This window comes from Lepisma saccharinum, chromosome 18 (assembly GCF_977018435.1).
Source record: "Lepisma saccharinum chromosome 18, izLepSacc3.1, whole genome shotgun sequence".
NCBI lineage: Eukaryota > Metazoa > Arthropoda > Insecta > Zygentoma > Lepismatidae > Lepisma > Lepisma saccharinum.
The window spans coordinates 17,805,203-17,819,658 of record NC_139246.1 but is presented as its reverse complement, the minus strand read 5'-3'; the positions used below and the strand labels follow the sequence as shown (position 1 = coordinate 17,819,658).

Below are 14,456 nucleotides of genomic sequence, written 5' to 3'. Positions count from 1 at the left end.
TATAACTACCTAACTCTCTAGCCTTCTTAAACCCGAAGGTTCATGGCTGCAGCAACACAGGCCTTCCATCTGTCCCTATCTTCAGCAAGATCTATATACCCTTTTCCATCCCTACCGATTTCCTTTAGGTCTATCTCAACGTTGCCCCTCCATCTTCGTCTTGGCCTTCCTACAGGTCTCTTACCATCAGGTTTTCCAATAAAAGTCCTGTAAACTCCTCTTTCCTCTCCCATTCGTGCCACATGGCCTGCCCACCTAAGTCTTCTTGATTTAATTATTCTAATAATATCTGGACATGAATACAAATTATGTAGTTCTAAATTATGTAACCTTCTCCACTCACCTGTCTCCTCGTCCCTTTTAGGTCCAAATATTTTCCTAAGGATCTTATTTTCAAATACTCTCAATTTATGTTCCTCTTTCAATGTAAGGGACCAAGTTTCACACCCATATAATACTACAGGCACCATTACTGTTTTGTAAAATTATAGCCATTATAATCTAATATGAAAGTGGAATGTTATATCAGGGTGGCTATTCACTGGGAATTCCTTGAATTCCTGGAATTATTCGTGAATTATTGGCTCCGGGAATTATGCGTGAATTCTATGTGATTTTTACTCGTAGACGTGAAAAATTGCAACTTTTATTAATCCAAATTAATTCAAAAATTTACAAGTGCCCCAAGGGAAGTTTTTCATAGTTTAGCTTTAATTTTTATTGAGGAAGGAAAACAGAAGTTGTGGCCTCCCCGATGGCGCAGTGGTAGCGTCGTCGCCTTGTAATCAAGGGGTCCCGGGTTCGATACACGGTGGAAGCACATAGTGGTTCGGATCCCACCTTAAACTGTTCTAGACCCGATTAGCTTTACTGTGCATTAAGTGGACTTAAAACCCCAAATCAATTAAAGAGAAGCTGCGTGGAGAATAAAACAGAAAAATTCTCTCATTTCGTTTACTTGGTTAATATCCTTTGCAGAACAATCTATCTGACAGCTAGTATTTTATTGCATGATAACATATCTTGAGGTTGATTAGGTAAATTTGAAATTGTCCTACAATTTACAATTTTTCGTAGATTAGCATATTTCATAACATTTGTGGCCTGTGTTTGTAGGTTTTTTTCGAGTCTTAAGTCTGTGAAATTGCAAATGCAAACTGCGCACCTTAAATTGAAAATCTTAAATAGAAGATGATATACCTTTTAATTGAATTAAATTAGAATTTTTCGGTACATTGTAATCACACAGACCCTTTATATTGTTAATATATATGTGGGTAGTGAGAGGCGGTAATAGAGAAATAGAGAAAACATGTGCTTGAACCTTTGAAATTTTAGAAAGTTTTCCTTGAAAAGCGGGAATTTTACTTGAATTTTATCATGGTCCTAGAGTGGTCACCCTGTATATATGTTCACGAATACTACAGACAAGGGCACCCGCAGAGGGGAAATAGCGGGGGCGCTCCCCCTCTTGAGATATCTGAAAGTAAGTCTCTGCCCAAGAGAAAATCAGCAAACGTAAATGAGTTCTAGACAGTGTTTAACCTTTTCATATTTAAAGCACTTCAATTCGGTCCAAGAACCTTTTTTCAATGTAACAATACGCAACTTGGACCGAATTTAAATTGTGCGAGAAAAAACGTTCCGGTCCTGCAGCGGAACCCAATAAAACCCATTAGAATTTATGGGTTGCTGGACCTTTAACAACCCTGGTTCCTGGACCATTGAAATTCATCCGCAAGAAAGGATCCTGGACCGAATGTAAATACTTTACAGATTAAAAGGTCTTTACGGTCCAGAACCAATTTAGGCTTTGCTGATTTTCTCTCCTGGACCGGAATTGAATTTATTTAAAATTCCTGGACCTTAAACAACCCTGGCCTTAAATGCCTCGTTGGTGTCCTTGGTCTTGTTGGGTTGTAGTTCGTGTGGAGTGGCTCGACCAATGAACAAGTGAGAGGAGAAGTGAGTGCATGGAGATAAAAACGCGGCTACAGCTACCAGACGTTTGCAACAACGTGCACTACTTTGCCCCGCCCACTCGCTATCTCCCCTTTTCTTCCGTTATACGCGGAGACTCCTGGGACAGGCTGTAGTGTAGGGTGCAATACATTGTATGGTCCTTTATTTCATATGCGAACTGATTTCGCCCTGGCACTCAAGGGCTCTTAGTGTGGATAATTTATTTGACTTCCTGTTCTCGCATCTTGAACCCTTAACCCGTGTTGAGAGTCCTGATATGGTTTTGCCATTGTACAGTTTTGTACTTTTCAACTTTATAATGGAAACAAAGAAATAGATATCTGAATCTATATTTCAATATAAGTTCTGATTTTTTCTTGCTGTAAAGCACAACATATTTTTGATGCTATTGATACTATTGTTGCTGTTGCACCCATATAATTCTAAGAAAAGGTCCAAGTTTCTTCAAGCCTACCCGAAACTGTATACATGTCTTCCTCCTACCTACTACCCAGCCTTCTCTATCTTTTCTGTTTCTCTTTAAGCCTCTATATACACTCCTCACAAACAGTTTGGAATGTTATTATATTAAGCATTGAGGCGTGGCGTGCATGTAACCGGTGTTACAGCAGGTAACAGCAAAATGTATAGAATTAAAGAATTGTTTCAATAACATGACAATATTGTCTCGTACGTTAACGAACAGCGTTGCCGTCGAGTACACATTGCATAGGACATTTTTTCTGCAGTCGACAGAAGCGCAGAAGGAGGCCGTTCCGCTACATTGAAGAGGCAACAAGGGGAAAGGGCGCCAATGCAAGGAAAGAGCGGAGAAAGATTTGGGGCAAAGTGTGCTACGGGGTTATTCATATGCCTGTTATTGCCGGTTCTATAAACATCACTAGAAGTGCGCGTCAAATCTCCTGCATATGGCAATAGCCAATAGCAACGCACTGCAGCGGTGCCATGTCGAAATCTCACACGGAAAAGAGACAGCGTGGTTGAGCGAAACGTCTTGTCACGGAACTAGGCAACGCTGCACGTCTATGATTCGCAGGTGCTGTTCAACCTTTCAAGGCCATATGCAGGAGATTTGACACGCACTCTAACTGGAGATCAGATTTGACCTACGATCCGGGAATGAACTAAGTTCAAGCTTCTATACCATGTTGTATAAAGCTAACTGTCGATTTGTCGATCATAGATCAAGTCCTGATCTTAGGTCAAAGAAATACGTTTGGCAACGTGGCAAATCCAGACATGTCGCTAGTGTGCCTATGATGTTGCCAATTGTCCAACACTGAACAGCAAACATTTTAAAGTCGGTTTCGGAAAATGCATGTATTTAATATTTGAATAAAGAAGAAATCTGAGGTGCTGGATGTAGTAAATATTCCAACATAGCCTATTGCAAATTTGGTAAAATCACGTAAATAAACAGCCATTTATTGCTTGTGCGAGTTCCACGTGGATGATTTGCCATATACAACGAAAGCAACTATTGGTTCTCGGTTGCAAATGGGAGAGAATATGCTTGCATAAATAGGTTGTTTTTTAATAAATCTGTATTTCCTTTTAATGCTAAAAAGATATATAAGAGTAACAACTTCCATATACTCGGATTTGGAGCTATAGTTCATGTGAGGAGATGTTTATTATATTTATTTTGTGATTACACGATAACGTGTTATAGGTGGACCATTAGTTCCTGTAAGTAGCATACGGAATTTTCCTTGTACTTAATTGAATAACCTACGTTTTGAAATGTGTTTGCGTTTTGCCGAATGCAAAGAAACATTGAAACAACAACCACGTTTGTCCTCTCGGATGTAAATTATGTCCAAAACAAATAATATTCGAAATAAAATAAGATATGTGTTGTTTATATATCAGGAGGAGAGAAAGCTTTACCAACAAATCTAACATGCTCACTTCATAAAGCAACTACAGCCAAAGTTACATGCTATATTCCATTTTGCAGACAACATTGAATTGCAATGGCACTTGGCTGGATGCACTAAGCAAAGCGAAATGGTAATATTTTTATACTCCCTCTTCATCCCAACGCAAGTTTCACATTTCAAACAGTAAATAACAATTCCACACGATATAAAATGGAAGAAATATTTATCATTGTTTACCTCGTTGTGCATCTCCTTCTTTATTTATTATGGAAATAGGATTTATGAATTGATTCGCCCGTCTTGCCGCATACGCTCACTTGCAACACATTTTAGGAGCAAATATTCGTTAGTACAACCATGTTACAACAGCTAAACTGCGGTCAATGTCTGCTGATCGGAGAAAAATCGCGGGTAAACTTTGACCTCAGATCGCAGGGACTTAATCTCATTTCAACTTTTATACAACACAAAATCAGAGTTCAGAGTGACTGCAGATCAATTTTACTGGCTAATCGAGGATCAACTGCTGTATACAATCGACCCTAAGGGGACCAGTTACCGGTCAGGCGGTCAGGCCTGCCGGATCAGGCTAGCGTTGTCACATTGGATTGGCAGAAAAGAGCTAAATCCCGCCTAAAATGGGGATACTATTTCTGTGAAGCAAGTAGAGGTAGACTGGAAAGCCAAGGCTGGATTTAACTACAACTGAGACCAGTTAGGTAATAGACGAAAATATAGTTCCTTCGTGCAATTCGTGATTTGGACAAACCTTGCTCCAAAATACTAATTTGCCAACAGTAGTACGTACAGCTGTGGTTCTTCTTCTTCCCCTTTGCACCTCATTGCAAAGAAACAGAGACAGATGAAGAATTGACAAGGGTCGACCACTATTCATTGGATTTTCGTGGTAACTGTCTCATGAGTGGTAGTTCTTTCTAGGAGTTTTTGTGGCTAAATCACTGTGCGGGTTGCAAAAAAAGAACGAAATGAACAAAAATCTAGATCGAAGACTGTTTTCCGACGTCTAGTAGGCAAAATTGTCGTACTGATGGTCGGTAACTAACTAACTAACTAACTTTCTAGCCTTCTTAAACCCGAAGGTTCATGGCTGCAACAAACACAGGCCTTCCACCTGTCACTATCTTGAGCAAGATCTATATACTCTTTTCCATCTCTACCGATTTCCTTTAAGTCCATCTCAACATTATCCCTCCATCTTCGTCTTGGCCTTCCTACAGGTCTCTTACCATCAGATTTCCCAACAAGAATCCTGTAAACTCCTCTTTCCTCTCGGGGTGTAAGGGCTGCTCCTTCAACGTAGTGCACCCAATAGTCAACCTCACTTCCACGTAGTACACCCTGGACTGCAGACTAACGAGGCTCTGGCGACTGGCCCCATGGCCAGTATAATTTTGATTGTATTGTTATTTTGTCCTTATTTGTGCTGAGTGCTCGTTTACAGCCTCAGCTTTTAACGAAAGTCAGAAGATTTTAATATTTTATGATTTTAGTACTGCAACGTTAGAGTTGTTATGTGTAACGATAAGGGGCTGGACCCCGTATAATGTGACGGGTGCAAAATAGCCTCAGTGCTGACGCACCCAAAATTTTAAACTCAAATTCAAATTCAAATTCAAATCCTCTTTCCTCTCCCATTCGTGCCACATGGCCTGCCCACCTAAGTCTTCTTGATTTAATTATTCTAATAATATCTGGACATGAATACAAATTATGTAGTTCAAAATTATGTAACCTTCTCCACTCACCTGTTTCCTCATCCCTTTTAGGTCCAAATATTTTCCTAAGGATCTTATTTTCAAATACTCTCAATTTATGTTCCTCTTTCAATGTAAGGGGCAAAGTTTCGCATCCATATAATAATACAGGCAAAATTACTGTTTTGTATATTTTAACTTTTAGTTTCTTAGATATTAAACGAGAAGACAAAAGGTTATGAAGAGAAAAGTAACATGCATTTCCTGAATTAAGCCTGCTTTTTATTTCCTCTTTAATATCATTTTCATTCGTTAGTATTACTCCTAAGTACTTGATTTTGGAAACTGGTTCAAACGAGTTGTTATCAATAATTAGATTTTGATTATTACCTAACACTTGGTTTCGGCCTGTAAGCATAAATTTAGTTTTCTCTTTGCTATCTTCCAAACCTATCTCTTTAGCTGTTTTGAAAAATATTATAGCAATATATTTAATTGTATTCATATCATCCCCTAATAAGTCTACATCATCTGCATATGCTAGCAACTGAGTCACACCGTTTAATTTTAGTCCTTCGTTAGTTTCTTTTACCTTCCTAACAGCATATTCTAAGACAAAATTAAAGAGCAATGGAGATAATGCATCTCCTTGTTTTAACCCATCATGAATTAAAAATTTGTCAGACACATTAATACACACACGAATTTTACTTTCTGTTTCACTGGTGCATACCTTTATATGCACTGCCGGTAACACTCTTGAAAAATCACGCCACGCCACTGGCATTAGGTGATAGGCACAGCCTTGGAATGCAACAACACATGGTGTCTGTCTACTGGATGTTCTTGTGTTTTCGCCGACATATGCCACTGTGCCTATCACCTATTGATCTTTTTAAAATAATATAAATCTTACAATTAAAGAGTGCAATATGATTGTACAATGTACAGTCATGGACACTTTTGGCTTGCAACGATTCCATTAAAAGTTAATGGCATTATATTACAACCCAGAGATGTCCGAGAAGGATTTCCACATAAATTGGAGAACATTCACGAGAAACTCAAAATTTATTAATTAATGAACAAAAGTCATACAGCATATTCACACACGTCAATATTTACGGTAAAATCTTCGTTGAGTGTTGTCCATGTTTTAAGAGAACGCTCCTCGTGGTCTGAGTCCTTGAGGCGGAGGGAGAACACGGTCAGTGAACTGGACGGTGACATCTTGCACCACCATGTTGGGGGTGAGGAAGTCCCGCAGAGTCCTGACGCCGTCCCTGCCCAGCCGATCGAAGGGGTACCCCATGGACCTCCTGTCCGGGTACTTCTTGTTCCTCAACCCGCAGTAGGCTGGGGCATCGGCATCTGCACCGTCTAGGATGGAGCCTTGTTCAGCCTGCAATTGGTGAAAGAACTTGTAAATAATGCAACTAGATGGCAACACTTTCCTGTTTACATATTCTTTGTCCATTCCGTAAAGAACCTTCTATATTAATATAAGATTTCCGAGGTATTTACCCATATTTTTTTGTAGAAGTACAGTGGAATGAACAAGCATTGCTCAGAAAATTGTCCATGACATTTTCATTAATTTACTCTTGTATGCCATGTGTTTTTAAGGACTGGGTTCTTACTTATCCTGGTGCAGAAGTTGTCTGTTTTTTTGTTATTCCATCAAATGATTTGGACAATTTGGCGTATGACGTTTGTCGATTTTGTTTCCATTATTATCGAAGCTCTGATTACACATAACAAACAATAAACATGATGATGACAACTTGCTACCTCATCATCCAACTACAATTGTATTACTCTTTACCATAAAAGTGATTATTTACATTTCGTGAATTCTATGTAACTGAAAAATTGGGTATTATGAGTTCTTACAAATGACTTCAGTTGCACAGTGACAGTACTAATTGTGTAAAGCACGATGCCCTAGAGAAAATTTTAGATCTGAAAATAACTATCAGTACGGAAAATTTGATCTTGCAATCCCGTCAACCTTAAGAAATATAAATAGTGAAGTTTCTTTTCCTGTGTCGGTGTTCTGCAACTTTTGGACAATCGCGACAATGAAAATGCATGAAGTGATACTCGTAAAGAGATGTCAATCTCCTTGACCGCTGAGGTCTGCAGCCTTATACTAGGCCACCGAGGTGGCTTGAGAATTGATATGGTCTGAGATACTAAGTGTAAAGTTGATTTGATTGTATTTCTGGTTTCACTGAACTTTAAATTTTAAACTTCAAATCTAAAAATTCAGATTTTGGGGAAGAAAAGCGAGAGGTGGGGGCGACATAAGAACGTAATGCTTTTTTTTTCTTACGTTTTGAAACATGCTCTTTTAATTAATACCATTTGTTAATTTAGAATATATTATTTAGTAACTAAACAAATGGGCAGCTTTACTAAAAATAGTTCTGTTGAACAATAGTTTCTTTGTCATTTATATAATTTAAATTGATTGATTTGGTGTTTCAAGTCCACTTTATGCACAGTAAGGCTAATCGGGACTGGACCTACAGTTCAAAGTGGGATCGGAACCACTATGTGCCTCCACTGGATATCGAACCCAGGACCCCTTGATTACAAGGCGGTGACGCTACCACTGCACCATCTGGCAGGCCTTATACATTGTAATTTACATTTTTTATTGATTAGCTTCATTTTACTTTCGCTTTTCTGCTACTTCTAGCTAATCGCGAAGATGAAGATGAATAGTTATAAGATGGAATTGACGAAGCGACAATCACGAACACACAGGATACAAGAATCCAACAGAGGATTACACTGGTTGTGGGTCCGGACGCCAGAGCAACGTTAGTCTGCAAAATGCAGTCTAGGGTGTACTACGTGGAAATGAGGTTGACATTTGAGTGCCTGAATCACCTCATAAATTAGGTTCTTTTCTTGATTAACTTACTTGTGTTGAGGATCCACTTTAACAATTTCACCATAATGCTAACATTATTTTTTAAAATTTTGTTACTTAGAATCGCTTTTCTGCAACTTTTGGCTAATCGCGACGGGACATTTACAAAGACCACTCATGCCCAGGCTGGGATTCGAACCAGGGACTCCTGGCGCCGTAGCGCTTTGTGCTGACCATTCCGCACAAGAATAGTCACTATTCCGAAACTCCGATTTGTAGGAAAGTTTTTCTTCGTTAGTGAACAAATGTACCTTTGCAGATTCAAGTTTTCTGTTTCAGAAAAGATATATTTTTGCATGTATCGTTCACTAAATGCGACGGATTCACTCAAATATCCGTTACCATGGAAACGACTAACAGTGAAACAAAATGGAGAAGTGTTTCAACAGTATCCATGGAAATTGCATTGTACAGGGTGGTCACAAAGTGGGCGTACGCCCTTTATTTTCGATGGTAATAGTTGGGTTACTTGATATGAACACATACCTGTGTCATTGATTAACCACCTCTGAGCTTTTTCTTCTCCTACTTCTGGTTGGCGCTTCAGAACGTTATTGAGGTGAACGTTACCGCCCGGGAAAAGGTCATATTCACACTTGCATCGTGAAGCGTGCCACAATGTGGCGCAGAGTTCGGCCGTGCTACGAAAAAGACTGTCTCCATACCGATGCTCCGGACACTTAGACCATGAGGTATGTGTTCATATCAAGCATTCAACCATAACCATCGTAGTGTCGAAAATACAGTGGGGTACGCCCACTTTGTGACCTCCCTGTAGTGTAGAGGTTATTCCAATGACCCAAATACCTTTCTCGCAAAAGTAAAGTGCAAGGGAAGATTTCACATATCTTCGAAACCACATTTACAATTTTGACGTAAGTCAAATTGAGTGTTTCAAAAGGTTTTTTTTTTTTGTTTTTTTTACTATTATCCATTTTGCTTTGGGGGGGAATGGCCACTCAGTGGCGTATTTGTGATTTTATTTTGGGAGGTAGATATCTTTCGGGTATGCAAATTTATATATACGATACCAGTCGATAAACGAGACTATTCCCTTGCGGTTCTTAGTACCTTAGAACATTGGTTCGAATGTTGGTCACTAAATCTTATGATAACATTTAGACGTAATTTAGAAACGTTAGATTTTAGGAAAACTAAAATTCATACACAAAAAGAGCTAGTAACATCGAAAACTTGATCGAATTCATATTTCCAAGTTCAAACGTAACGTCCAGATAACCCACCTACAAGTTTCTTGTGAATACTTTACTCATGGACGTCCAGAAGGGGCCGCAAGAGGGGGTCACGGCCCTCCCTGGAAAATGAATGTCCACCTAAAAATTATACAGGGTGTCCGAATTGAAACGCCCTAATTTCAAATACTTATATTAAACATAATATACAGGCAAGAACAGTGTGGTAGGTGGTATATGGTAGCATAGCTGTGGAAATTTAAATAGGTAATGAAAAATAAGGATTCGTTTATTTTGTATCGTTCCAGGTGGTGAAAAGTGAATATGACAACCAATGCTGAAGAGGCACAAAAGTGAAATAAAATAAATCATTCAATCGAAATCACAACATTAATTTCTATATGCATATTTTTTTAAAATATATCACCCTTATCACCAAAAGGAGTAGTGTAAATTGATTGTTTCTAAGTAATACTTGGTACGAGCCCTTTTGTTTCCTCTTTTTTTATCAATTGAATATCAGTTTTTGACATATTTTGACAATTTTTTGTCGATGTTTTAGCGTTTAGCGATGTTTTAGTGAAATGTTCAATTTTTCCCACGTCATACTTGGTACGAATGCCACGATCTTACGTGATATAACTTAACCTATTCATATTTTTTTTCTATTACGTGCTAAACTACACGAGAGCCTCTACGTGCTTTGACCTACTTTAGAGTAGGTGGAACCCAACGTTCTGGAACAGCCCTTTGACCTACTTTTTATTTTACGACGTTTTACGGACTAAACTAACCTACAATGAGAGAAAAGTGGACAGAAGAAGCTCTGGCATCACTTTTTAAGCTATTTTTTACCTCCTGCAATTTTGCTCTTATGCTAACCTCGTCCTTTGATCTACTTTTGAAATGACTTACGACATTTTCCTATAAGTCTGTCTCCTCTTACTGTAAGGTCCCTCAGTGTAATCTACTACGACCTGCTCTCAGTGTAATCTGCTACGATGTTTTTTTTAAAAAACTCATGTGTGATCTTCTGCGGTGTGTGTGTGTGTGTGTGTGATAATCAAAATTATTTTTGTTAAGGCCCCCAAAGAAAAAATCTCGCCAGAGGGGGTTGCGTGGTGCCCAACACAGTTCTAATGACCATGGCTATCAAAAGCCATGCCTCTGTAGAGTTTCATGGGTTCTTTTTTTTTATTTGCGATCTTTTTACGCACCGAACTAACTTACATTGGACTCCGTTTATTTCAGTATTTTAAAGTTTTTTCACATATTTTATATAATCTAAAAAATGTGTTGATTTTTTTTAGTATGTGGCAATTTTTTTTACGATTTTTTTTTAAACTGTTCCGTCACCCTCTCGTTCTTCACGTCGTACGCGAAGGACTTCTCTGCGACCAGGATGACGCTGCACACGGTATCCTCGGGCAATGGACTGTTGAACTCGCAAACGATCTTGATGTTCGTTCGATCGTTGACCACCACCTGCTTCAGCTTCGACGTGTTGATGACGAACATCGGCCTGTGGATTTTGAATTCGCTGGGTGTGTAGTACATGTCCACGTTTCCCTCTGTTATCCTCTTGTAAGCAGAGTACGCTTCGTAAAGTTTTAGATAATCGTCTTTGGTCATGTCGAGGTTGTAATTCTCGCGCGGGAACACTTCGTTCCTGCCATTCTTCAGATAAACATTTTTGATCTTGCAGTAGTCGAACTTGCTGGAATCTTTTTCCTGATCGTTGTCCCTGCCGGTGTGAAAGAGCACTACGACGAAATGTGGCATGTCGAACTGTATGTTGTTGAACTGCGTCGTCACGTCGAATTCCAGATGACTTCCTGACGCTATTTTTTGCACGCACTGGTAACCGTGAAAGTGAATGGGCACCTGTGGACTTTTCAAGATCTCCGCTTTGTACTTGAGGGCGTGGTTCGTTTCGTATTCCACGATCGGAATTCTCAATTCCATGCTCCGGATGACGCATTTGGCTGCTTCGGGTAAAGTGTTGGGCAGCGGCGTGATACCGTCTGCGTTCAAGTTGCTGTATCGCATCAGTGCGTCGTTATCGTTGGCCGCTCTTCGAAATGTGATTCTCAGTCCTCCCTTCCACATGATCTCCTTGTAGTCCGAGAAGAATCCCGGAAGTAGACGCATGGGAAAGAGTACCGTGTAACTTCTCGTCGATATTTTGGTTCCCGCTTCGAACCCTCCCGCTTGATAGTAACTGGCGTCCGTTTTGGATAATTTCAAAGTTCCCACTGCCGTTGACGTGATGCCTGGATAATCGATTCTGTCGATGACGGTGTTGTGTTTCCTCACCTCCACATGCGAGAACAGGTGAGGCACGAAGTTGTCCACGAGTTTCAAATTTGCTGCTGCGGGGAACGCGTCTCCGCTTTCTTTCTTCACCACGTCGAATTGAAGGTAAAGGTCCGCTCTGTGAGGATGAACGAACCCATCGCCTACGTCCACGTCGTATTCGATTTCTCTGTTCGCTTCGTTGAGATTGGCGAACGTGCGACGGTTGGGAGGGAAAGATTGCAATTCGTAACTTTCGATTTGTTCCATGATGTATGGTTATTTATTATACGTCGATCTCCAGGACGGCCGTCGTCGTGGCACCTGCGAAATCCACCACTTTGATCTCGTAGATTTTTTCACGATGTGTGTTATTTATATATCAAGGTTTTTTTGCCACGTACATTTTTTTGCCGCGTACAATTTTTTTTGTCTCGTACATTTTTTTTGACACGTACGTTTTTTTTGACACGTACATTTTTTGTCATATTTTTTTGACACGTACATTTTTTTTGACGTATATTTTTTTACACCTACATTTTTTTCTCACATTTTTTTTTGAAAGGTACATTTTTTTGACACGTACCTTTTTTTGTTGCACATTTTTTGACAACTTTTTTTTGACGAGACAAAATTTTTTGACGATAAATTTTTTTTACGATAAGGCAACTTTTTTTCTGACGATGAAATTTTTCCGTCGACTTTTTTTTGACGAGGCAAAATTTTTTTGACGATAAAAAATTTTTACGATAAGGCAACTTTTTTCTGACGATGAAAATTTTTCCACGTCAACTTTTTTGTGTCGAGACAACATTTTTTTAACGATAAAAAATTTTTACGATAAGGCAACTTTTTTTCTGATGAAAATTTTTCCACGTCAACTTTTTTTTGTGTCGAGACAAATTTTTTTTGACGATAAAAATTTTTACGATAACGCAACTTTTTTTCTGACGATGAAAATTTTTCCACGTCAACTTTTTTTTGTGTCGAGACAACATTTTTTTAACGATAAAAATTTTTTACGATAAGGCAACGTTTTTCTGACGAAAATTTTTTCCATGGCAACTTTTTTTTTGACATGTACATTTTTTTTGACGTATATTTTTTTTGTCTCATATTTTTTTTTTGACACGTACATTTTTTTGACATGTATATTATTTTTTTCACGATTTGTATCGAAGATTTTGTGTGTGTGTTAGAGGAAGAAAGTTCGTGCTTTGGAAAACGCGATGATGTGCGTGATGATATCTTCGGTCTCCTGTTTAGACTTGCGCCAATCATCCGTGTATCGTCTTCTCCCCTGCCTCGCCTCGTGAAGTTCGTCCATCCTGTCGTTTAATTTTTCCCCTGCGGCTGAAAGAAGAGTGTCGAGATCACCGCACCTCATGCCACTTATCTCCCGAAGATGGTCCTTGAAAACCATTTCACATGGGATACGAAATTCCGGCGTTTTTCTTGCTGTGTTTAAAAGTTTCCCTACATCCCCACAATCTCCGTTTAAAGCGTGTTTGAATATTTTACATAGTAGTTCGGACGGTAAATCAGTTATACAAGTCTGCGACATATTGTATGTTATTTATATACCCCACCCAAATTTTTGTTTCGTCTTCATGGCGATGGTGGTGCCCAATGCTGCAACTTTTTCACCCAAAGAAGCGTCTCTGATCATGACCCTCCCGAAAGCTGCGTGCTCTAACTTTCTGTCAGCATCATGACGTACATCGAGATCGGTATTAGTATTGTAAGCGATGTCGTGATCTTTGCATGCCGCATCCAACGGATTCACGCCCTTGTCTCCTCTCTCCAATCTTTTCTCGAGTTTGGTACCCGGTCCGCAGTATTGATAGCCAGGTAAATGCATTTCGAAAGGTAACTTGTTGATGATGTCGTTCACGAGTCCCTTTCCTTCGGCCACCTTCCAGAATCTCGGAGGCAGCGTGTTGATGATCTTGATGAGGTACCCTATGCCTTTGTCGTCGTTCACGATGAAGGTGGCAAGCTTGGAGCTAATCATGTCCACGATGCCCACCTTCTCGTTGTGGAAATTACGGTTGCCGGCATTCTCTTCGCCTGCAATAACCAGCAAACGGTCCACGAGCTTTCTCACGTCGTCCACCCAAACGAATTCTTTGGGTAACGTGTTGTAGCGTTTGACGCCGCTTCCACTTTTCACCTCGTTCCATATCGGTTTGATGAGATTCCTGTACTTCTCACCGCTGCTCGATTTCACCCTATTCTGCGAGGCATCGTAGTTCTGGTACATGGCATCCGTCATGATTAGAATTTCCCTGTAACTCTGGTAATCTTCGTCGGTGTAATCTTTCGGATATTTTTTGGCAACGAGTTCCCACAGTCCCACCGTACCTGGATACCTGGTCCAACTATTTTTATCGCCTAAATTAACTTTAATGTCGTTGCCTTCGAAGGTGACTTTCGATTTCCCAAT

The 14,456-nt window shown here is 39.6% G+C and overlaps 1 protein-coding gene across 1 annotated transcript in view; it reads right to left on the bottom strand.

Moving 5' to 3' along the window:
• Positions 1-6,664: 6,664 nt before the first annotated feature.
• Positions 6,665-14,456, bottom strand: part of LOC146001885 (phenoloxidase 2-like) — a 73,642-nt gene continuing 65,850 nt past the window's right edge. The window contains exon 13 of the mRNA XM_083139593.1: positions 6,665-6,983. Coding sequence (XP_082995719.1) covers positions 6,738-6,983 — 246 coding nt within the window. The 3' untranslated portion in view covers positions 6,665-6,737. The remainder of the gene's footprint in view (positions 6,984-14,456) is intronic.